The sequence below is a fragment of the Neophocaena asiaeorientalis genome, unplaced genomic scaffold, assembly GCF_003031525.2.
Source record: "Neophocaena asiaeorientalis asiaeorientalis breed wild unplaced genomic scaffold, Neophocaena_asiaeorientalis_V1.1 scaffold362, whole genome shotgun sequence".
Taxonomy (NCBI): Eukaryota; Metazoa; Chordata; class Mammalia; order Artiodactyla; family Phocoenidae; genus Neophocaena; species Neophocaena asiaeorientalis.
Genome location: NW_020175700.1, coordinates 1,482,676 through 1,508,496, shown reverse-complemented (window position 1 = coordinate 1,508,496; position 25,821 = coordinate 1,482,676). Strand labels below are relative to the sequence as shown.

At 45.0% G+C, this 25,821-nt stretch overlaps 1 protein-coding gene across 4 annotated transcripts in view; it reads left to right on the top strand.

Annotated features, from left to right (window-relative positions):
- Positions 1–6: 6 nt before the first annotated feature.
- The window catches only part of IGF1R (insulin like growth factor 1 receptor), a 303,286-nt gene continuing 277,471 nt past the window's right edge, over positions 7–25,821 (top strand). For all 4 annotated transcript variants that reach the window (XR_003001377.1, XM_024732051.1, XM_024732050.1 and 1 more), the window contains exon 1: positions 7–199. Coding sequence is in view for 3 of the 4 variants with exons in the window: in XM_024732051.1 (XP_024587819.1) it covers positions 106–199 (94 nt within the window). In the remaining variant the exon portion in view is untranslated. The remainder of the gene's footprint in view (positions 200–25,821) is intronic.

The window sequence follows — 25,821 nt, the reverse complement described above, 5'->3', positions numbered from 1 at the left end:
CTTGTTTTTGGAGGGGGGGGGCGAAGACTGAGTTTGAGACTTTTTCTTTTCCTTCCCACCCCCCTTTTTTTTTGAGAAAGGGGAATTTCGTCCCAAATAAAAGGAATGAAGTCTGGCTCCGGAGGAGGGTCCCCGACCTCGCTGTGGGGGCTCCTATTTTTCTCCGCCGCGCTCTCGCTCTGGCCGACGAGTGGAGAAAGTGAGTATGTGCCCGCCGCCCGCGGCCACTGCGGGAACTTTTCCTCTGAGGGGCTGCGCCCTGTTTGCGAAACACGAGTTGCCACCGTCGCAGCTGTCGGGCTCCCGGTCTCGGGAGCCGCGGGGCGGGGCGCCGAGGGGCTCGGCCGGAAGGCTGGAGGGGCCCCGGGGCCCAGGCTCGTTAGTTTGGAGCCCCGCGGGCCCCAGCTCAGCGCATCCCCACGTGGGAAGGGCCTCGGTGGCTTTCTCTTTCGCTGTCCCTAGAGCCCTGCCCCGGGGGTCGGCTGTCTCCGCAGCGCTCACTCCCGGGCGGCCCGCGGGCTCCAGCAGGGAAGTTCGCGCCCGGCTTCCCGCACCACGCGCCCCTCCCGGTGCGCGGCGCCGCGCACCGCGCAGGCGGCGGTGACAGCTCGCGCGGCCACCTCGCGGCTGGGGCAAACTCGGTGACCGGTGGTGGGAGCGGGCAGCCTGCTGGCCTTTGGGGGTGCAAGGTGCCCTGGAGGAGGTGCCTGGCGGAGAGGCTTCGCAGCCCCAGGATGGGTTTCCAAACATTCCAGCGCGGCCTTCTGTGGCCCAACGCGCTTTGTCCCTTGGGCTCTTTGGGTTCCTGGCCTTCCATGTCGCTTTCGCCGGACCCGCGGTGGGTCGCCAGTCCCCGGCTTCCCGGGGCTGCTCAGTGCTGCTTGGGGGTGCGGGGAGCGTTCCCGCCTAGGCCCCCCCCACCCCTCCATGAAGCCCCTGGAAGAGTGCGAGGTCGGGGGCCCTGCGTCAGTTGGGCTGTTCCGGGGAGCGCGTCCGGACCCCCAGTTCAGAGGGTGCTGGGAGCTTCTCCCAGTTTCTACCGGCGGGTGGACGCTCTCCTCCTCCTGGCAGGGCTAGGGGTGGTAGGGCAGCATCCGAGTGTGCGGGAGTGGGTGTGTGGTCGGAGCCGACTTGCATTTCCATACACGTGCTCGCAACGCGGGGCTGTAGCTGCAGCCACACGGCCGCTCCGGGACACCGAGACGCCGGGCCCTGGCGAGAGGTGTCGTGCGTCGTCGTTTAAGGGGCGCCAGGATCTGCGGCGGCGGGGGTGCGGAGGAGGGTGTTTTGTTTTGCTAGCGCGCAACCTTGGGCTGGGTTTCGTGGCCAGAGTTTTGTTGCACTCCCTCCCCCGCTGCCCCGCACTTCCTTTGTACATAGTTAATAAGCAATATCGCTCCACACGCTGTCGCCTGCAATCTGATAGCTTTTGTTTTGGTAGTGTCGGGTAGGGGTAGGGAAGTGCGGGGAGGGAGGGAGTGAGAACTTAGGGCCCCGCGGTGTGTGGAGGGAGGAAAGGAGGGAGTCCTGTTCTTCTCAAAACATTAAAGTGAGGCTTACTGATACATTCGCGATGGCAGGGTAACTTGAACAGGATTAAAGTTTAAATGCAGCCACAGAACTGGGGCTAGGAACGACGAGGGCGTGTTGGTGAGTAATGCTTGCCGAGGGTATGCAGGTGGTGCCAATTAACTTTGAAAAATCACGACGGAGCCTCGAAGAGTGAGGGGGGGGAATCGGGAGGCAGCGGGGGTTGTCTGTCCCCATCATAGGGGCAGTTCGGAAAGGCTGTTCCTGTAAACAAACCCTTCTAAAACGTTTTGTAAGAAATGAGTCCATGATGGAGTAAGAGCAGATTTTTATAGAATTAGCGTGTTTACTTCATGGAGTAAGACTCTGATTGAGTCCGGACCTTCTACAAGTCTGAACTCTCCTGTTCTTTGTTTTCTAAACTTTCCTCTGGCTGGATTGGGCGAAGGGCTTTCGGCTCCCTTCTAAGGCTCGCAGATGGTGTTTGGGGGGACAGAGGAGGGTTTCTAGCCTTTAAAAGCTAAATATAGCTTAGGAGACACAGGAGAGTTAATCCATTTTACTACAGCATGTGGTTGAACTGTGTCGTGTTTCTAGTTTTATGGTTTAATGTTAGTAAGTTCTGAAGTTCACAGCAGCAGGAATGGCCTTGCTTCTCCCATGCAGGACTCCGGCATTTTAAAAAAGGATATCAAAAAAATAAAAATAAAAAAAAAAAGGATATCATGTTTGGAGTTCTTCGTGAAAAATATCTTTGTGAAAGGTGGTTTTTTCCCCTGAGAAAACAGGAGGGGTAGGGGCATTTTAACATACTTTTATAGTCCTAGATGCCAAAGCTTTGCTCAAGGGTCCCTTGAAAATGGTTGGTTTCTGAAAACTTGATGGATGGCCAGAAAGCACCCCAATCCTCATTATGGTTTGTTGAAGTTCAAACTCACTACCTGCCCCTCCCTACCTACAGCTTGGAAGTTTTCAGGAGTAAATGATATGCTCAGTGTCAGCGTGTGTTCAGTCCTTAGTCCAAAAGGTGCTGGAATGCTTACTTCTGATAGAAATAAACCACTGAGTCCTATCAGAGACCAACATTCTTTTGACTGTCTAGTGTAATATAATAAAGACTGGGGTGCTGTTGATTAATATTGTGTTGGCCTGTTTAGGGATTAGTGTTTTCTCTCAGAGTGTGATAGCAGTAGGGATGATTTTTTAAATCTTTAACTTAGAAAATCAAGAAGTTTCGAAGCAGTTGAAGTCATACAGAATTTTGTATCAATGTACTGTGAACAGTGCATCTGAAGAAGGGAGGTTTGGGAGTTAGGAGTGATAGCCAAATAATATGATGCTTTTTTATATAAAAAAAGTCAATGTGCACTTTAAATGTATTGTGGCCATCTCATTAAAAAGCTGTGTCATCTTTCTGCCCCAGGTACAGTCGTATCTTATTGTCAGGGAAATGTAGGTATGTGAAAGGTTGGTGTTAAAAGAAGTTGCTGTTTTATTACCAGGAGAAGAATCCAGAATAAGAAGTTTGGAAAGAACCTAAATAGCAAATTATAGTTTAGCGTCTCTAGAGGGAAATAGCAAGTAAACGGTACTTTTGCGGAGGGGTGGGGCGTGGGTTAGAAGTTTAAAAGGGTATATGTTTGATTTGTCAGAAGGATTAGAAGAATCCAATGTTAAGAAATATGCTAAGGTTGACTGGAAGAACATTAAAAACATGCTAAGTGAAAGAAGTCAGTCACAAAAGACCACGTATTGTATGATTCCATTTATATGAAGTCCAGAATAAGCAAATCCATACAGACAGAAAGTAGATTAGTGGTTGCATAGGGCTGGGGGAGGAGGGGGTGGGGAGTGGCCGCTAATGGATGCAGGGTTTCTTTTTGGGGTGATGAAAATATTCTAAAATTAGTTTGTGGCGATGATTGCACAACCTTCTGAAAATACTAAAAACCATTGAATTGTACACTTTAAATGAGTGATTTTTATGCTATGTGAATTATATCCCAAATGTAATATGGGATTTTTTTAAAAAAGAAATATGCTAAGGTTGAAAAGAATGCGTTGTGTTACTCTGAACATAGAATCTAGATTAAAATTATTAAGTAAATTTGTCCAGCAGGTTGATGTCTTTTTTTAATTTATGGAGTTTTTCAGATCCATGAACTACAAACTGATCGCTGAAGCTCTAACAGCAGAGATTCAGTGCCATAGGAGAAAAAGACAGACAGGAAAAAAGAATCTTCGTTACACATAGCTCACATTAAGGATTAAGGGGTTGGGTTAAAAAAACGCAAGTGCTAGTAGTGAAAGTCCGATTTGTGACAGTAAAATCCTTAACTGAATCTGAAACGATGTTGATCTTTCCAAGATGAGAGTTTAGGAGCCGAGTCTGGATGGCATTTTCTATTCCGGTTTTCTTACATATGTTTTCGAACAAGAAAGAATGTAATGTTTAAGATGATAAAGAATTTCCACTGTCTTTTTTTTGATATCCCATATTAACCAACCTGGTAGTAAAAACTGAGGAAGAACTGTTCATTTTAATGCAGTGGGCTTTCTTTTTCTTCTTTGTTGCTTGTTTTATTTCTTAAATAGCTCCAGAATCTGAGCAGGAAAGAGAATCTGTGTAGGATACAGCAGCTTTTTCAGGTATACAGTGATTATTTTATTTTTTAATTAAAATTTCTTATTGAACAAAAGATTAAAAAACATAGCCAAAGGCATTTTTGTTTTCAAACTGTTCTGTCTTTATCCAGATTTACCTTGGCCTTTTAATAGGAAAAGACCGGAAATTCAATTGTTTATATTTGTTTTTGGTCTTCATCTGAGGCTCAGTTTACTAATAAAAATGTTTCCTGTTCTTCTTATTGTTGCAAGATCAGGGCAGTAATGAATATCAACTGTATCGTTTTCACTTGTTGCCTTAGAGTTTTGCCAAGGAGAGCCCTCCAGGGACAGTAGCTTCCTTTTAAATCTGGTTTCATTTGTTTTGTAAGAATGAGCTGTAAGAAGCAACTGAATCCAGCCAGCACTTATTGAGCACCTGCTGTATGGAAGCTGGATCCTTTGTTAAGTGATGCCCGAGCCTGCACAGAAAGAGAACTTCACTTTTGTCCTTGGGGCATTTTTGTATAATCGTGCATGAAACAGAGTTTCTGGAAAATTCAGATCTTTTTCAGACTCAGCACAGGGTACACAGTTCTCAAATAACATTTTAAAGGCCCTTTAAAAACATTTCTGTAGACTTAAGACAGGAAGCAAATCACTGTTGATATTCTGAAGGCCTGTGCAGCACCGCTTGCCTTATTAATACCTTCCCTCCTATTGCATTGTTGCTGGCAGGCTGTGGCATCCATGAGACAGTCACCCATCTCGATCAGCTGCACTGCCTTCTTTATAACATTGGTTATGACAATTGTGATTAAAAACGGACAGTGTCGTAGTTACCATTTGCCAAAACTTTAGTAGGAGTTACAGGTGTGTACATGTAACTTTCATAATTGTAAGGCCTTATTTAATTTAAAGTACTTGACTGCTTTTAAAAGTGTGAGGGGCTAAGAAAGAGATTGAGGAGGCAATTAAATCTTGAAATGTTTTTTAATTGTAAAATGTCCAAGCCATGTTTCTCTCTGGGTTGTGATTTTTTTCGATTTGTTTTCAAAACTCACTTAAAAATCAACCCTAGTTCATAGAAGAGATATTTGTGCCCACAGGCCAACTTGCTTTGAACTGCTGTTCTTAGCCAACTTATGACAGGTGCTATCTGAGTCCAAGAGATGCATGCCTCTCAATTGTACTAAATATATAATAGTTGCACACGTGCTTGGGATATAGTTTCTTGATTTCTCTGTCTGAGATGTTCCAAAGGAAAATTCTGAACACTTTAAAGACAAGTTGAATTATGAATGAAGCACTCTGACTTCTCCTTGAAAATGGTGTTTGGCATCCAATTATCGAGAGGAACTTTTCCAGTTATTTGTAAATCTAAGGTGGCAGGGGGGGTGGGGTGGGTGGGGGGAGTGGGGAACAACAGTCCCAATGTTTTTGCACATTGAGACTTGTTGACATTTGGGGAGGATTTTCAGTATTTGGAAAGATTAAAACTTTGAAATAAGTACCACCCTTATACCAACCCCCAAGGATCTGGAAAGAACTGATTTCTTCTGAGGAAGGGGCATACATTTTGTGTAAAACGGTTGGTAAACAGAAGATCTTTAAAAACAAGTTAGGTTGTTATCTCAATAGATGCACATTCCCTGGGCATGGTGAAGTTCATTTCTTTTGATAAATTGTTTTGGTTATATTCGACTCAAAATATTAACAGTGTCTTTGATTTCGAGACTTTTGCAGTTTGAAGACTAAATTGTTTTCTATTTTTTTCCCCATTTTTAAATCATCAGTTTTACTCATGTTGTAAAATCCCAAATAATATGTTTAGAAGACTTCTCTACTTTTTCCACTTATGCCAGCTTCACTTAGGGCTTATGAAATTGATTAATTTCAAAATCTGAAGGAAATATTGATATTTCTTTACTTGAATTAAATGGTTTTTTCTCTTTCCTCTTTTCCTCAATAAATACATGTTGAGTACTTATTGGACTCAATTCTTTAAGTTTAAAAATTTGTTCTGATATCATAAACTATTCTACATATGATTTTAAATATGAGTCAAAACATAGAAGTTACTTGCTATGTTTGTTTAAAACACTAAAACAAACTAGTAAATGAGGCTTTCATTTTTCTTTCTTTTTTCTGCCCTGGACTAGAAGAATTTTTAAACTTATAGGTTGCTATTCAGATTTTACTGGAACACAGCAGAAAGTTTCTTTTATGATGAGGGATGAATGCCTATGATTGCAATAACTTTTACCGTGTATTGTTGCTACTATTTGTGACGGGGAAAGGTAGGTAGGGATGCAGGGACTGCCTTTATTCTCATATTGGTCCTCTCCTTGGTTAGTACTGGTGATGGCTACTTGGTCAGTTGCTGGGGATGCGTCCATGGAGCTGAGTGTCCCATGTATGATTGCTGATGGTTTCTTATTTGAAATAGATTGGAGGCTAGCCACATAGGGAAAATGTGCATGCATAAGACAGGTACCACCAAATGCTGCAGAGATAGCTATACCTGCTTTAAATTGTTCACATTGTGATAGTCTGGAAGCCTTAAAAATTTGTTTTTTAATTTAAGCATTTATATTTTAAAGACTTGAGGAAGTATTCTATTCCTAGTTCAGAAAGTTCTTGGGGGAGGGAGGTTTGAAAGTTTATTTTTTATATCACTCCTTAGCCTCTTAGTTCCCTTAACAAGACAAGCATCTACTTTAGTAATAGTTATATAATAAAAAATGCCACTTGTTCAGAATTGTGTGTGTGTATTTCCATCCATTCATCCGAGTTCTGACAGTTTCAAGTACATTATTGTTGCTGTTTTGTATACTTTTTTATGGCTACTTTTTTTTTTTTTTTTAAACCTATCACGAGCTTTCTTTAAACTGGCTTCGGAATTATTTGTCAGGTTGGTAATTCAGGTGTATGCATACTGCTTCCTAAATTACTCTTGACGTGAGAGAACAAATATATGTTGACAGTCTTAAAGCATAAATGTTTTATAGAGCAGAACTTTAAAATTTTCCTTAGATGTTTTGGATGCCTACTTTCAGCTTATCCTCTCATATAAAATACAGTCAGTGGTTTGTCTCTATAAAATTGATTATTGGAAATACATGTTAGACTAAGTACGTGAGACAGTACCAATTTGAGTTAGGCAAATTTTAGTTAATAACACTTTAAGGGAGAAAAGTCTGATGATGATTAGGGAGAGATGAGTTTATAACAATTTTTCTGAAATTGGAAGCATACTAGTGACCTTTAATAACCTCCTGGAGAAAAGTAGTAAGCATAGAAAGAAAGCCCAGGTGAGAGGTCCACGATCTACCTTCCTCTATCAGCTGGCAATAGTTTTAAGTCATCAGCTATTAATTATATTTAGGTTGCAAAACCCTCAGCAGTTGTGCTCAGATTATCAGTGTCATCCTGTGTTTATTCTCCCCACCTAATTTTCTGGGGTCTCACAGTAGTGGGGTAATACCTACCAATAGCTCACAGACTCCGAATTTGAAAGAGGAGCACAGATTGTCATGAAAACAAAAGAACAAAGAGACCAGCGACAGAGGAAGATCTGCTGTTCAGCTTCCGTAGTTCTGTTGTCTGATTTCTGTGGATAATGAGTTCATGGCACATGTGAGGTCACAGCATGGTATAGTTTAATCACAGGAAATTCTTTTGTATTGCTGCTTTACTTTGTCGAGCGATATATTTAGGATTTTCTGTCTAACGTTACCTCAGTAAGAATTTCAACAACAAATGTTGGATCAGGATGGAATTCCTAGTTAAATTTCAGTTCATCAGCCCTTTTCTGGGGAGACTCATTCATTGAATGTTTCCTTTCTACCTCACTGAGTCCCTTGAAATTGTTCAGATTTGTGCATTTCTGGCTCCACCCTGGTCCAGTCCAGACCTGCATGGACTCTTAGAGGAGATGCTTGGTTGGCCTCTGGGCCGGGCACTCTGACTCCTGCGCCCTCCCTCTGCTTTGATGGACTTGCCAGCCCCAGATACTCAGCATGTGCCGCATCATGGTCCAGGAATCAGGTCCAAGGGCCCCCATCTTGGGCTGTAATCCGTCCTACTGAGACTTTGCTGTAGGGATCCCGTGTGAATTCCCAGCACTCTCCAGCAATGGGCTCTAGCTGTGCGGTAAGTAAGCCTATTCCTGTCTCCATGGTTTTGCTCCTGCTGTGTTCATGGCTTGGCATGTTTTTCCTCTTTACTGCTCCCTGTCCCCTCCCCCCTCCAAACTGAATAGTGGAAAGTGCTACTCTAGAGCACAGCAAGGTCACCTGGTTCTAGTTTCGCCTTCGCTGCCAATTAGTTCCCAGGCCCTGAACAAGTTAACTTTTCTGAGTCTCAACAGAAATGTAGAGACTTGAAATAATTGGGGGAGAGTTTTCTCCTTTTCTCATTAAACAACAAAATAAAACCATCTTCTAATATATTTAGAAAATTAAGGTCAGAAAAATTGGGGGAAGAGGAATATTTTTTCATTTAAAAATATTTCTAGGTTTCAGATCTGTGAAATAGGGACAATACTGTAACTGTCTAAAGATGGGACACTAAGTCAGTTAATTCCTGTTCCTCAAATACCTTCCTGTGGTTATAGTACATCTGAGATGCCATCCTTTAATTTCTAACTCAGATTCCTTCTCCTTCCTGAAGCTTTTCTTGATTACCCTCATTTCTATAGACCTGATTTTCCCCCTTATTCCTTTTGATGTCATACCCCCTGCTGTGCCGGTAAACAGTGATTTGTTTTGTCTGGTACCTGAGCTGTTGTCATTTTATGAGGCTGTAGAGAGCAGGGCAGCCAAAGGGCTTGGGTTTGAATCTCAGCTGCTCAATAGCTAAGGTCTCAAGCAAATTGTTTAATCTTCCTGTGCCTCAGTTCCCTCATCTGCAATACTATAGTTTATTTTTAAATTAATTAATTAATTAATTTTTGGCTGCGTTGGGTCTTCGTTGCTGCGTGCGGGCTTCTCACTGTGGTGGCTTCTCTTGTGGCGGAGCACGGGCTCTAGGCACATGGGCTTCAGTAGTTGTGGCTCGCACGCTCTAGAGCACAGGCTCAGTAGTTGTGGCACACAGCCCAGTTGCTCCACGGCATGTGGGATCCTCCCGGACCAGGGATTGAACCCGTGTCCCCTGTACTGGCAGGCAGATTCTCAACCACTGCGCCACCAGGGAAGCCCTGTAATATTATAATTTTAATAGAACCTATTCCAGACATTTATTCAGAAAAACGAAGTGAACTGATACATATGTCAAGTGCTTAGAACAGAGGCTGGCATATGCTGAGCCCTCAGACTTTAGCTTGCTACTGCTCATGACATGACATCCTTGAACAGAGATGTTATTTGGGTAGTGCTAGAAATATAGGACGCACTTGACATTTGACTGCCATTGTCAGAGCCTGGCACATAGTAGGTGCTCAATAAATGTTCTGTAATAAAGCTTTATTTTGCTAAGGTGCATATTAACAGGATTGCAATTTGCTTGTTAAACACAGTTGTGTGATTTTACCATTTTTCAGTAAACAGTGGCCAGTGCCTGCAGTGCAGCATCCATTTCAGAGATCTGTTTATTATGCTTTCTCTCTTAATTCTTTCATGTCAATTTTTGCTGGTGCCCAAGAAGTGTCCAGTGTGCACTTTGCCCACCTCACTAATGCATAGGCGCCATCTAGTGGCCAGAAAGGAAATTTAGCCTCTTGGGTCCTGAATTAACAGTGCCCTATGGATGAAGATAGCAATTACCCCACTGCCCTTCTTAGATTTTGCTGTTTGGCTTGGTTCCTGGGAATCCGGTTTGCAGGAAAATGTGGAGACTGCAGGCTTCTGTAGGAACCGTTGGGATATGGTTTTGAATTAAGATTGTTCTACTGCAACAGTGAGCTAGCATGAGAGAATTAGGGTCTTCCTAAGTGATGTGAGCAACTTTGGCAAAGTTGTTATATCTAGTGTGCCTTTTACAATTTGGGATTTAAGATGTTTTTACAGGACTTTAGAAAATGACAACTTCTAAAATACTTCTTTTGAGGTTAGAGATTTGAAAAACCTATTGATTCATTTTTAAAAATAAGGAAGATTTATTTCCCATTGTTCTACTTAAAATATGTGGTAAAACTTTAATTATTATTCTTAAATGTGTGCCCTTGGGCAGTTTTTATGTAGTTCAGGTGTTTACCAGCCAGAAATCCTAATAGAGAATAGTAACAAACACTGTTATTGCTGGTGTTGGGTCTCACATTGGTTGTATTTTGTTAGATATTTTTCTATATTTGGCTTCATACTTCTTGAGTATTTTCAGAATCCACTTTCTCACTTCCTTAATTGAGGCTACACTAAGTTAGTGTATAGGTAGCTCTTCAGTTTTACAGTTTGAAAGTTTTAGACTGGTCTCTCCGTGATTGCTTTTTATTATTCTTAATTTGGAAGTCATTGGTTTGGCTGTCTGATAGAGGACTGCAACCTGCCATCATCTAAGACATTTTGAACAGCAGCTCCGGCTGTTTCTGAAACAGGCTGTACCCATTCAAGTCTCTCTGCCTTGGCAGGTGGGAGCCTCTCTGCTTGGAACAACTATATTACCAATTTGCCCTCTGGCAAACTCTTTTCAGAATTAGCTACAGTTCCCCCTCTCTGGTGGCCTTGATCCTGCATGCTGGATGGCCTCACAGCTCTCTCCTTATACCCCTATTAATGCATCACCCCCAAATTGTTTTATCCCACTGGTCGGGGAAGGGAATGGTACCTTGGTCATCCTTGAATTCCCAGGACGCGGCTCAGTGCCTGGCACTTAGGAAGACCTCAAGAAACAGAAGACTTCTTAAAGGGACAAACTCCGTCCCTCTCCCCAACCCCCCATTCACTTCGAAGCACTCTTTACAACACTATTTACAACAAATTTATTTTCATCTTGTCATGATCACTCTGCCAGGTGAAACATTTTATCAGGCCAGTTACTGCTACATAGAACTTGAAAGCAATCTTTAAAATCATTGTTTCATCAGGCTTTTTGTACACTGAGGTGAATAAAAATCTTAGAACCCCTGGAAAGGTCACTTGTGATTCTAGCCCTGTGTCAAGGCTGCCTCATCCCTCTGGAGGGAAGCCTTGTTCCAGAAGTTCCCTATAGGTAGGGTTTAATGAATCACTCATCAGCACCAATTGTGTCCGTGGCAGGCTTCAAACTATGTGGAGCTGGGCTCCTGATTGGAGGCAAGCAGTCGGGCTGGGCTCTGCTGTGTGGTGTGCCTGGCTTGGCCTGATGCAGGGGAGCAGGGGGGAGGCTCAGGGGGTCCGGTGGGCACTGCCTCCTCTGCAGCTGCTGACCACTCACACTCTTCCCTCTGAATGACAGGGACCCTCTAGGCTGTTTCTTATGGGTTTTCTAGTCCTCAGATCCTGAGACAATGTAGAGAGAGATGGAGTTCTTAGGAAGGTCTAGTTGGAAGCAGCAGCACCACTGTGAGCAGACATTTGCTTCTGTTTCTTGCATTGTTTTCTTGCTGAGGCCAGTAGACTTTTGCAGTGGATCCTGGCAGGGACAGTAGCTAATCTTAAAGACCTCTGTCACTTAAGTGCTCCCTCTTCTTTAGGGCTCTGGATAAGGCCTTTGACGGCCTCATCGTAGGGCCATTGGAGGTGAAGCCTGCTCCCTGCACACCTCCCCTCCCCCGGAAGTTTACTTGTCTAGGATGGTGTGACGAGGACTCCTGAACATAATTAACACCTAAGAGACTATCGTTAAAAGCGTCATGCCCCTGAGGAGACTCGTAAGATGGGATATTTCTTATAGAAAATGTAAACATAATCATTTGAACCTGGCACATTAATTTCAAGCACAGATTGTAAGAGAGTTTTGTAAAATCTCCATGCGAATGTTGAACAGAGTGGATGTGAACTCACCAGGACAAGCCAGCACAGTGCCTGCCTTTCATCTGTCCTTGTCGTGGGGCTGCCTATGCGCAGCGCTGCCTGCCTTTGAAGCCCCCCGTCCCCGCACGTACCCCTCTACCTCCCTTTCTCAGGTGTAGGCAGGTATTGGAGCAGGAGCTCCAGGCCTCAGCGTCCCCATCTGTAGTTTGGGATGATGCGAGGATTAGCAATACTGTGTCTCAGGTGCTCAGCAGAACCAGCTTGTAGAAAGCATCCAACAGATGCATGTGTTTGTCTGTCTTTTCTCCACATGCTGTGGTGGCCCTGCCGGCCTTTCCCCAGGGCTCCAGGCCCCGGCCTTCCCCACATGCTAACCACTGGAGGATTGACCTCCTTTCCTATATCTACAGTGAAGTTTTGAACTCATGAAGTGTGTGGGCTGCAGGGGTGGGGACGTCGAGCTGCTGAAGAGCACGAGAGGCTGTAGGGGGACGTCTGACTTCAGTGCTCCTTGAATGTATTGGCTCTCAGGGTCCCAGGGGCAATGCTCCTGGTGGGGCAGGGCCCGTGGAGGTTGGGAGGGCAGGACAGCCAAGCGCTCTGGGAGGGGACTCAGCCTTTTGAGCGTCAGCGTGTTCCCTGGGAGACAGTGTGCAAGGGAGGCCTCTCTGGCCTCTTGATGGGGTCCCTGGCATGAACCAGCGAAGGTGTAGGTGAGGGAGGCCCAGGAGGAGGCGGCTCCCACAGCAGAGCCCTTCAGAAACAGCTGCCCTGGACTTTAGAAGTGCACACACACATACACCTCATCTTTGTTGGGGGCATCAGGGGTACCTGGTAAGGGTGAGGACCAAGCTGAAACTGGGGGAGCCAACACGGCCTCCAGACTTACTCCTCTCCTCTAAAAATAAAAGTGAAACCTCTTCAGGTGAGCTTGTGCGTTCATTGCCGTACGCTGCTTTCCAGCTTTCCAAGGGAACGCAGTCGAGCGATGACCCTGGTTCCCCTCCGAGCTAGGTCGTGGGCCCGGCTGGCCGTGGCCTTGGCCTGCTGCGATTGGGGTGGGCAGGGCCTGGCCCCCTGCAGTGCTGGCAGATATCGCAGGGCCGTTTCCAGGCCTCACCGCACCACCCGGAGCAGTGAGGAATGATTTGTTTGAAAGGGGATGCCAGCTCTGTGTCCAGGTCTGGGCTTTGCTACTGGTGCTTTTTAACGCGTATTGATTTATGCTTTTAACTCGACCAGGCACGTTGTAGTTCTCCTGAGAAGCAGTTGCTGGTCCTTAGCTGGGGGTTGGTGCTGGAAGATTCCTGCTGCCTATTCTGCAGCTGTTTTCACTGGACAAATAACCTTAAAAACACGCCAGTTTCAGAGGCTTCCTGAAGGGCCTGGGGACCCTGGTGCTACTTTCCTGCTATCAGCATAGTGAATTCTGAATTTTAAATCCCTTTTCACCTGTTGGAGCAAGCAGAGCCTAAGCGTCTCAGAGTGTCCGTTTTCCTCAGTTGGAAAGCAGGCCTTCTGCTGTGCCACAGACTGCTTTTCTCCCCGGTCATGTTTGATGGTCCAGATTCCCTTTAGAGATTTGAGTTAGAGCCTGGAGTCTCTCAAAATGAGAAGTCTACTGATGGGCTGTTCCTGGGACACCGCGTTTTCCTTCTCTGCCCCAGTTTTCTCATCTGTAATATGGGAGTTGATAATGGCACCCATTTCAGAGGACAAGACTAAGTATTTCATGAGCAAATACGCATACATTCCTTTGAATGTATGACGTTCCTGTCATCTGCACTAGGGGTTAGCTCTTCTTATTTTTGCTAAGGATGGAGGAAATACACATGAAAAGTTGTCTATTTCCTTAAAAAATAATCGGTACCCTCCTGGTGTGTATGGATGCTGATGTACTGCTTTTAGCATCATTTGCCTTCTCTGACCTTTACATTAAGACTTGAGCTTCATTTTACTTAGAGGAGTTTCACGAGTGCTTGGTCCAGCCTTCGTCTTTGGGGATGGAAGACACTTCCCTCCCTTCTGTTCCTCTCTCTTCCTGTTATCCCTTCTGCCTCCGGGGAAGGGTGTGAAACATTCTCCTCCAGGAGAGGCAGTTATTTGAATCCCAAGAAAGCCCAGGTGTCAGCGCTACAGGACAGAAATGAGTCATTCCCACAATAGTGTGAAGCGTGTACAGCCCTGCACTCTCTTCCTTCCTCAGGAATAGCTCAGGTAATTAGGGGTCAGGCAGCCTTCTGGGGAAGAAGCAGATCTGCGTGAGAAATGAGGGTGGGAGTCATAGCCTCTGCCCAAATTTAGGACACAGGATCTGAAACACATGAATCTACTTATCCAGAAAAACTAATTAAAATATTTAAAATTGAGAGTGTGGAAAAATTGAGAACCTGTGGCCCTTGTAGGTCAAGGGCTGTTTGCAGGAATGGGAGTTCCCAGAGCCTGGGTCCCTGGCTGCCAGAGAAGGTCTCAGTGAGGAGGTGGGAAGCCAGCCACAGAAATGGTGCCTGGTTAGTAAATGCTTTACTGGAGAGCTTCCCCTAGGACAGAGAGAAGGAATTGCCCTCTTGCTCTGCTCTCTTGGGTTGAACGGGGTCTCTGCTTACCAGAATGGGGATCCAGGTTTAGTCCTGCTTCAAGAGCTTGTTAGGTGGGCTTGGGTGGTCTCACTAGGGGGCCATCACCTTTGGTGGTGTTTCTAAGAGACATGTGTCTTGAATCCAAACCACTTACTCAACCAACTTGATGAAACAACTCACAGTAAGAGATGGTGCTTTTCTTAGGGGGAGGAGTTAATTCCTTTGGTTTAAAACTTATTCCTTGAGGCCAATAAGCACATGAAAAGATGCTCCACATCACTAGTCATTAGGGAAATGCAGATCAAAATGACAATGAGATACCAGTTCACACCCATGAGGATGGCAATTACCAAAAAATTGAAAACAACTGTTGGCAAGGATGTGAAGAAATTGTAGCCCTTGTGCATTGCTGGTGGGAAAGTAAATTATGCAATCACTGTGGAAAAGTGTAGTGGTCCCTTGAAAAATTAAACATAGAATTGCAGTCTGATCCAGCAGTCCTATGTTAGTATATACCCAAAAGAATCGACAGCAGGGAGTCAGAGATATTTTGCACACCTATGTTCATAGCAGCAAATAATTGTTTGCAATAGCCAAAAGGTGGAAGCAACCCAAGTGTCCATCAATGGATGAATGGTTAAACAATGTGACCCATACAAGCAATGAAATATTATGCAGCCTTAAAAAGGAAAGGTTCTGACACATGCTGCAACAGGGATGAACCTTGAGGACATCATGTTAAGTGAAATAAGCCAGACACAAATAAACAAATACCATATGATTCCACTTATATGAGGTACCTAGAGCTGTCACATTTATAGTGACAGAAAGTAGAATGGTGGGTACCAGGGACTGGGGGAGGGGGGAGGATGGGGAGTTAGTGTCTGATGGGTTTGGAGGTTCAGTTTCTCCAGATGGAAAGTGTTCTGTGGATGGATGGTGGCGATGGTTGTGCAACAGCGTGAATGTGTTTAATGACACTGAACTGTGCACTTAAATATGGATAAAGTGGTACTTTTTTTAAATTTTATTTTTTATTTTTTGCGGTACGCGGGCCTCTCACTGCTGTGGCCTCTCCTGTTGCGGAGCACAGGCTCCAGACGTGCAGGCTCAGCGGCCATGGCTCACGGGCCCAGCCACTCTGCGGCATGTGGGATCCTCCCGGACCGGGACACGAACCCGTGTCCCCTGCATTGGCAGGCAGACTCTCAACCACTGTGCCACCAGGGAAGCCCAAGTGGTACATTTTATGTTGTGTTTATTTTACCACAATTTCAAAAAATCTTATTTCTTGATTGGTTCAACTGTGAGTATATGCCATGTGGGAGAGTGGGGGAGACAAACTGAAGAAGGCTAATCCCTGCCCGTGGTGGCCACGGTGGAGAAGGCAAGCCAAGGGTGTCACAGGTGCCATGGGAGCACAGCGGAGGGTGTGTGAGGTCAAGGGAGGCCTCACCAGCAAATGTAGATTTGAGCTGAGTCACCAGGGATAGGTTCGTTTTCCATAATGAGAGAGTGTCACAGATCATGTTTTCCTTTCAGGGAAAGCAAGTCAGGAGTCAGACTCTCATGCCATCGACTCACAAATGAAATTTATTACTAATCAGCCATGTGACGTGTAATTGCTTTTTCATTTTCTTATTTTTCCAGACGAGAGATTTGTTTAGATATTTGGTTTCCTCACTGATTAGACTGGAAGTTTTTCATTTGCTTTGACAACTCAATTTCTTCCTGCACACTGTCTCCCCCACGGCATAGGGAGCCCTGAAGGAAAGGGCTTGACCTCTGCAAGCAAGAATGGGAGCATCTCCGAAGTAGAAAAAAGCCAGTGCCTTCCTGTACAGAAGAGAAAATGGAGGCCCCAAGGGGTGTGTTGCTTGAGGGCACAGGGCATGTGCTGCATGTCTAAGGCCAGGCCCGCCTGCCCACCATTCCAGCAGATGCTCTCTGGGCCTGGTTCTTTGTCCTAAGTTGTCACCCTCTAGTTTAACCAGGAGTCAGGGCTCAGGCCTGGACCTGCTGGATTCCAACAAGACCGGGAGGTAGGCAAGCCTGTTTGGCGGTGAAAGGACTTTTCTCCACCCTGCTCAGTTGAGCAGTCTCTAGGTGTGGGCCCTGGGGGAGGAATCTCACTGCTGGCAGCTTAGCCGGGTTTGGAAGTTGGACTGGTATTTTCCCTGCATCTTGGAAGCAAGCCCGAGGGACCACTCTTGTCTTCCCCTGGGCAGGAGGTATTGTCACGTGACAAGAGGGTGGTGCACCCCTTTCCCAAGTTGGTGATGTGCTCTTATGGAGCTGGAGGGATGTCTGCATTGGCTCAGGCTTTTATGACAAATTACCATAGACTGGGGGGGTTAAACAACAGACATTTTATTTCCCACGGTTTTGGAGGCTGGAAGTCCAACATCAAGGTGCTGGCAGATCGAGTGTCTGATGAGGGCCTACTTACTGGTTTGCAGATGGCCGTCTTCACGTGGTATCTTCATGGGGTGGAGAGAGAGGGAGGGAGAGAGCGCATGCTCTGGTTTCTTCTTTTAAGGACACTCATCCCACCAAGGGGCCCCACCCTCATGACCTCGTTAAACGTAATGACCCTCAAGGCCCCACATCCTAATACCATCCCACTGGGGGTTAGGGCTTCAGCATATGAATTTTCAGGGGACACAAACATGCATCCCATAATGATGGAATAATATATATATTACATTATATTATTATAATATAATACATATATATATTTGTTCTTGGCCAGTTTTGAGAGTTGGTTACAGGTTAGGTTTGAAAAACTAAGTGAAATTCAGTACCTGAAGGTATATACTTTCAAGATGGCAATAAGCACATTTGCCTTCTGATGCTCTGGCCAAATGCTTAAAATGTATAGTTTGTCTTCTGGGCACCTGATTGCTTCTCTTAAAGTGAATGCTTCTTGAGAGGAACACGGTTATTGGGAAATCTCCCATGACCCCATTTCTGCCATTTTTGGACAAAGAAGTTGCTGCCTTTAAACTCTGCAGTAGCTCCTGGGGGGAATTGTACTCCAGGACAGCTTAACTTTTGAGTTTTTGAAAGCTGGGTTCCTTGGTGAGCACTCATCTTTCAAATGCATGGAATGCAGTTCAGAGGCACTCATCTTAACTTCCTCAGGGTCTATTTTGTAAACCTGACTCCAGCGTGGTGGGGAGGGGTTGATGCGGGCTGTGCTGAGGACAGTCCTGCCTCTGGCCCACTTGGGAGCCTGAGCGGTACTTCCTCTCAGCACATCCAGAAGGCTGGATGACTGGGGAGGTGACTGTTAATTGTTTATAAGCATGAACTGTTTACAAGTCATACTTGCTATTTTCAATCTGACATTGCTATTATGTTGTTTTGTTTCTGTTCACAGCTGAGTTTTAAGCTGGGTAGGATTTAAGGATGAGTCACTCCCATGACGGTAAAATCAGTATCGATCAAGCCTTCCCATCACCTTCCCGTTAATCCTGTGAGCAGTTTAGAGATGGATGAGACCGTCTTAAGACTTCTGCTAGGAGGATCCCCTGCGTGCGGGTTGCTGCCTGCGGGTTGGGCTTCCTTAGGACTCGGTTAGCCCCTTTAATTTGCTGATAATGTGCTGATCTGAAACCTGCAAGAGACGTTTACCGTGCTTCTTGGATCCTCCACTGCCTGAACATGGGGCGTGCTTAAGTGAAGGGGATAGAAGCCCACGTGAGGTTTTCTCCCCCGTCCCGAACTCCACCCTGACCACCCGTTTGAATGTTCAGTGAGCGTGTGCCAGTTACTTGTGGGGAATTTATGATCCTTGTCTTGCCGCCCTGGGCTTCTAATTGAAGGCCGATTTGCCACCTTTTTCTTCTCTCGATCAGAAAGTTGCCCTGAGGGTCATGTGTGCGTGGCAGCTGTGGATTCTTATGGATGAAAGGACAGAGAAAGGTCCAGGGTTAGATGTATGGGCAGAGGGGTGGGAGCAGGACAGCAGCAGGACCACAGAGATCAGCCTTTTCTCGGCCCTGGGAATTCAGGCCCCGACTCGCACGAGGGCAGTGGCCGAAGAGCTCACACCCACCTTCCCTCTGTCCTCTCAGCAGCCCTGCCAGGTAGGTGTGGAAGCCGAAGGCTGCCTGCGCTGGGCCGTGCAGCTGGCTTGGTGTCCCACCTTCGAGTCCTGAGCGTGGTCCCAGAGGCTGACCAAGCTGCATGGGGCCTGGAGGGTGATCTGGCTCCTGGAGGGGCAGTGGGTCCTGTTCACTCGTTTCGTCTTTCTCTCTGATGCCAGGCCCACCCCGGGCGCCTGTGAGAGCAGGGGCTGAGGGCGTCACTTGGATGTGGCTACAGTGAGTAGCAGAGTGGAAGGGTTTGGTGATGCTTTTACTGCAGAGCTGAGGAGGCGAACAGGTCGATCAGGGGCCTAAGGGATGTTGAGCTGAGCTCGATAGAGAGAATCTGGTTTTGTATGAGTTGAAGAGAGACAAATTGGAGTGTCTGGATGTTCAGGGACCTGCCAGTGGTAGGAAGGTGTCACAGATGCAGCTCCAGCCTTAAAAAGAGCTTACTGTGTGGCTGAGAAGATCCGGCGTACACAGCTGCTGGGAGAGGCCTGGGCACTGCAGTGAATGAGAACAGGGTGAGCAGAGTGGGAAAGGGCGGTGGAAATTGAGGGGGAGATCCTGAGGCTCCCTGGAAGAGGTGCTTGGAGGACCAGGATTTCACTAGGCATGGGGTGAGCTGAGGTTAGGACCTTAACAGCGTGCGATGGGGCTTGAAGAAAAGGCTGGAGAGGAGGGTTTGTGGAGGTGGTAGTGGAGGATGAGGCTGGAGGCAGATTGGGAATGGTTTTGGGGGTCCTCAGAGGCCAGCCACGTTGAGGGATGTGGTTGAGTCTCGAGGGCAAAAATAGTTCGTTAAAGACTGGTTCTCAGGCTTCCCTGGTGGCGCAGTGGTTGAGAATCTGCCTGCCAATGAAGGGGACATGGGCTCGAGCCCCGGTCCGGGAGGATCCCACAAGCCGCGGACCAGCTAGGCCCGTGAGCCATGGCCGCTGAGCCTGTGCGTCTGGAGCCTGGGCTCCGCAACGGGAGAGGCCACAACAGTGAGAGGCCCGCGTACCGCAAAAAAAAGAAAAAAAAAAAAGACTGGTTCTCTTATTCGTGTAAGTTAAAGAAACACACTGGAGGCCACTGGTCTTTGTGAAATACCCCAGACCTTTTTTGGGGAGGTGGAGGAGGCCAGTCCCTCCTGTATGCGAGCATGCCATCTCATTGTACATTCCGGTGTATTTGCCTGTATTTGATTATGGCAGATTTATTGTGATGCCAGACAAAGGCCTCCCAAATTATCACATCTGATAGGAATAAGTAGAAATGACTTCATTTCCATTCTTTTTTCCTTTGCTTTCCACCCCAGATCAACATTTTTTTAAACATGTCATCGCATACAACCTGCTAGTGGAGGTGGTATGTCTGATCCCTATAGAAAATAATTGGGAATATTTTCCAGGCCCTGGTAGCTTTCTGGTGTTTGGACTGTGAGGGCTTTGGAATGGAAAGGCATTTCTTTTTTTTTTTTTTTTTTTTTTTTTGCGGTACGCGGGCCTCTCACTGCTGTGGCCTCTCCCGTTGCAGAGCACAGGCTCCGGACGCGCAGGCTCAATGGCCATGGCTCAGGGGCCCAGCCACTCCACGGCATGTGGGATCTTCCCGGACCGGGGCACGAACCCGTGTCCCCTGCATCGGCAGGCAGACTCTCAACCACTGCGCCACCAGGGAAGCCCTGGAAAGGCATTTCTGATTGAGCTGTCATTACTTTTGGAAGGAGGATGGTGGTGCGCTCTTTGCCCTCGATCAGCATGATAAACTCCTATGCAGACGTCTGCTGGGTGTCTTTGCAGAGAGCGAGCCTTGCACTGTTGCTCGAGCTCCATTTGAAACAGGTGAGGGAGCGACGTCCCCCTCAAATCGGCGTGTCTGAAAGCGTTCACGCAGTTTTGTTGTGTGGGCCTTTGAATTTTACTTAGATTTAGTAGAATCTATCAGGTAGAGTCTTTCCCGAAAACAGAAGTGAGCATCATTATCCATCAATTGTAGTGTGTTTTGAGATGTGAAATATTTAGGGTCCTGAGTCTATTGCAGGTTCCACACTGGGAGGGAACAAGAAGGCTGAAGCATGGGGCCGGCTCTGTCTGTGCCCACCAGGACCTTTCACCCCCTTCTCTTGAGCAACATCTTAAACAAAACCCCATTTGTAGACAGTAAGTCCCCACTGAACCTTTAATTATGGGGGCAAGGTATGTGTGGTGGTAGGGGCATGAAGCCAGAGGTTAGGGGCTTACTCACTGGTTAATTTTCCCTGGCCTTTCTCTCTCAAGTCTCGGCTCTTTTAAGATTCAGAAAATAATGCAAAATGCCTGAGATTTCTGAAATTCCTGGCCCTGGAGACTTAAGGACATGAAAGAGCCAGGGTTTTCAGGCTGGCCATTTCAGCATCAACCATTTCCCACTTCCTGATTCATAGCTTCCAGGATTTGTAATGTCTGTAGACATTTTTTTTCTCTCTCTCGTTTAAAAGAAGCCATTGAAAGAAAAAATAAATAGCAAAATCTCCATCCCAGAAGTCCCACTTCCTGTTGTTGTACTATTGAGCTCTGAAAAATAGCTTCACAAGTTTAGGCTCTTGTTTGGGCTATTTCAAAGGAATTCTTGAGATCTTTTTGTTTGGACAGGCAGTATGAAGGTGATAAGTTAAAAGAACTTCAGTTTAATCAGCACAGAAGTGCACAGGCGAAATTTTAGGTTCTTTCTTAGCTTTATGGTGTATGTGTGAATATAACCCAAGCAATAGTGAGTTCTCTAGGGCACACAGACATTTGCAACAATGCCACTTGTTTCCCTTATAATGTTAACGTTTATTTTTGAAAGACTTGTTCAGGTACAAATTACACTTTGTGAGTATAAAAGAAGTGGGAATATTTATAATTCCTGCAACAAGGGAGAAAGATCCAAAGTAATCAACAAAATGATGGAATGTCAGGCTTCACATTTTTTTTCCCACCAACACTTTTCATTAAATAAAAGTGAGGATCAGCAAGTGTCTCAAGTTCAAATGCTTCCGTGCTACAAATTTTATCCCTTCTATTTGAAAGTTCTGATGTAATTTGTGATAAAAGTCAACATTTTGAGAAATAGAAGAACCTTTTCGGCTTTAAGGGAAGATATCTTAGCCACTGAAGTGGTTCTCATTGTGTTAACTAATTCTGGCCCCAGAATCATTTCATCTGTGGTGAATGGTTCCCCCCCGCCACCCCCAAATCCAGGGGCCTAAAAAGTTGAAGCAGATATCTACTGATACTTGATCTGGGCTTTCATGAAGATTAATGAAAATGTTTCTGGGTAGAATTCCTAATGTCCAGCTCCCATTGTGTAGCTGAGTACCTGTTCTGTGCAGATGCTGGGCTGTGTTTTCATCTAGGAGCATGTTAAAGTGCTGTTGCCTGCCTTCTCTGGGGTTATGGTAGCATCTGTTTGGAGGGCAGGTGGTTTTACACAATCTGGTTAATTGATATATTGGTGGAACAGCCCATCTTCTGGGGGACTCTTCCTAGAGGCCATAAACAGGAGAGGTGTCTTTCTGTTTTGTCTTTCCTCAACTGCCCATCCAGTGGGGGAATAACAGCTCTCATCTCTAGTTTTTGGGGGCTCTCTTAACAATAAAAATTGGGGAACAAAGTACTCAATCCCTGGGTATAACTTTTAGTTTTTAGTGATTTTTTTTTTTTTTTAAAGCACAAAGACCTTTGACTCTCCGTAGCCTTACACATCATCTTTGGAAACACCGCGTTTATAACAAAATAGGTGGTAACTGCTGGATTCTCCCACACGAGGTTACGGTTAGACACACCTGCCTCACCTCTGGCTCATGAATAAATCTTTCCAGGGCTTCCCTGGTGGCGCAGTGGTTGAGAGTCCGCCTGCCGGTGCAGGGGACACGGGTTCATGCCCCGGTCTGGGAAGATCCCACATGCCGCGGAGCGGCTGGGCCCGTGAGCCATGGCTGCTGAGCCTGCGCGTCCGGAGCCTGTGCTCTGCAACGGGAGAGGCCACAACAGTGAGAGGCCCATGTACCGCAAAAAAAAAAAAAAGAAAAAATGGTGGTAGAGCTCTTGGGAGCAGGGTGCTCTGAATTAGCAGACAAAGCAACTGCTTTTTAAAATTGTTTTTCATTCTGTGAAACAGTTGATGTGCAAATACCTAATAAGCAACCCCTCTGTGTCAGGCTCTGCTAATTAGTTTTGAATTTTGCGTGTTTGAGGCCAGCATGTTCTTCTCTCTGGAAATCTAGAGGGCTCCCTTTTCTCCTCATCCAGTGAACTTCCCATTGTCATTGAAGTTTTTCTAAAAAATATTTGTACAACTGTGGAACCATGTTTCTCTTGTCTAGTGAATGCTGTCTTGGGGGCCATAGACAAGTTTAATTGGCAGAATGAGTTGGTGGTGGTCTCTGAATGGTCAAAACGTTAATGCTATCTATAGCAAACCTGTATGTTTAAAAGTAATAATGATAAATTTTCAGCTTTCGGGGGAGAGTGGATTTTAGTCGTGCTTTAAAATAATTACTACAGAATCTAATTATTGTACTGAGACAGCATTTGTTATCAAATCATAATTACACATGCCAAAAGGACAAAACAGTGATCGTGACTGCTTTAACCTAAAAGTTTGGAAAGAGAAACTGAAGGCTCCATGAATGCAAGAATTGTGTTCACTGTTGGGTCCATGGTACTTGGCACGTGGTGGGTTTTATGAAATGCGAAGAAACGGAGACCAGAGAGTTCTAAGATCACAACCAAAGCAAAGCTTTCTGCCCTCTTCCACTTACTGCACTCCCGATAGAGCCCATTGCCTCTTGTAGATGAGCCCTGCAGTCGAGAGGGTTCATAATAGCTGTGAGAATTGATTCAACAATCACGTGTGCATATGGCAGTACAACCATTTCGCATATTTGACCTGTTTAAAGATAATGTGCCTCTGTGATGAACAATGAACCTTTAATTAGGGGCAAATATGCCTGCCACCTGTGCTACAATTATGACATTTATTGCTTTTTTCCAACTATAATAGTAATAAATGGTTATTAGGGGAAAATCAGAAACTATCATTGGGAAAAAAGGAAAATAAAAATCATCTGTAGTCAATCAGTGTAGAGGTAAACATTGTTAATAGTTTGTTGTTATTTCCTAAGGTCTTTTATTCCCCCTCAACTTATGTGTGTACCTGTATATTTTAAAAACAAAGTGGGTGTTTAGTCTACACAGATTTTTATCCTCATTTTCCCCGCTTATCATCACATTGTGAATTTTTGTCTCTTGCATTATATTTTTTATCATCTGGAATATGGTCTTTAGTTAAATAATTAAAATTATTAATTGCTAAATTTAAGCATTTTACAACTTTTGCCATTAAAAATACTGTGATAAAATCATGTGTACTATTGTTCACGTGCTACTCTTACTAGTTCTTTGGCTTAGACTCCTAAAAGTTGAAAGTATGGAATATTAGGACTTCTTTAAGTGTGCATACTTCTGATCCTAGATAAATACTGCCAAATTGCTTTCCAGAAAACTCCTAATTTAAGCTCCCAGCAACAGTACCTGTCACCCATGTTCTTCACCAGTATTGAATGCTAAATTGAGCCTTGCAGTTTTAGCATTTAAAAAATTTAATCTCACCGTTTTAGTTTGTTTCATCTTTTTCTTTTAGTTCTTTAATGCTTCGAGGGTTTATTTTGTATTTCAATAAATTGAGATACCTCCCCCGTTGATTATTCAGTTTTCTGAACATGGTGATGTTTTCTTTTTACCTTCACTGGATTATCTAATATATTTTATATTATAGGATTTATTTAAAAACTATCTTTTCCCTCTGATCTGTGTGCTGTTTGTGGTAAAATCATACTGTCTTACACATGGTAGCTTCATTATATATATTAATATCTTCTAGGAAGAATCTCCACTCAGTGAAATATTTTTGGAGAAGCATTCTTCCACCTGAAGTTTTGCGTGTGTGTGTGTGTGTGTGTGTGTGTGTGGTTTTGTTTTGCAAGTCATCTTCTCCATCACCCTCCTATAAAAGAAAAAATCCATTGGATTTTGGTTGTGATTGTTAATAAATCAATTAAGGAGAAGGTAACATTTCCAGATATTTGGACTTCTCAGTCAAGGACATTTCATGGCTCTCTTTATTCAACTTTTATTTATCTATTAAGAAATCATAGAAAGTCATAGAGGTTTATACTTTTCCCTTTGGGTTATTCCTAGGTAATTAACACTCTTTTGTTGCTATTGTGGAAGGAATCTTTATTCCCCTTTATATCTTTTAACTGATTATTGCTTATGTGTGAGGAAAGCTATGGAATTTTGTATATTTATCTTGTATTTACCCAATTCATTGATTGCTCTTGTTATAGTTTCTTTCAGTTGATTCTCCTGATTTTTCTATGCAGAGAGTCTCTGATGAACAATAAGGATAACTTTGTCTCCAGTTTTTTCAGTACTTTGTTTCAGGTATGTATCATTTAGGAAGATAAATGGCCGCAAATAACAGGAAATCTGCCTGATGAAGGCTTAAGCAGTCAGGGCTGCTTTTTTTTCAGTTTAAGAAGTCTAGAGGGAAGCAGTCTGTGGCCACTGCAGTGTGCTCAAAGAGGGCATGGAGGACCACGGTCCAGGCTTCTGTTTCTCCATCCATCCCTGTGTCTTTGGTCCTCACGTCACAAGATGGCCCCTGTGTCTCCAAGCATCACATCTGTGTTTCAGGCAGGCAGGAAGAGGAAGGTATAAAGGCAAAGGGCAAAAGGGCAGAATGACTTGCCAGCAAGTCCTGCGTAGCCAACTGTCACTTCCTCAATGGCCACCCCTGGCTAGAAGGTGGGAGGTGGTTAGTGGGCCTGCTGTGGGGGTGGGGTGGGGGGTGGGTCAATCAAGCAGCATTCACTGGCTGCAGGGTCTTTTTGCATTGGCTGGTTCATCTGAATAGTATTAAATGCTGTTTATGGGGATGTTTGTCCTTTTTGGCTTATATTAATGCTAATGTTCCTGGTATTCCTCAGTATGTATGATATCTTTTGGTTTAAGAGAGGTTTTCATCATGTTGAAGATTACCTGTCTAGTTTTCCTGGGTGGCTAATTAGGGGTGGGTGTTGACTGTCATCAGATGTTGTTTTGGTATCCA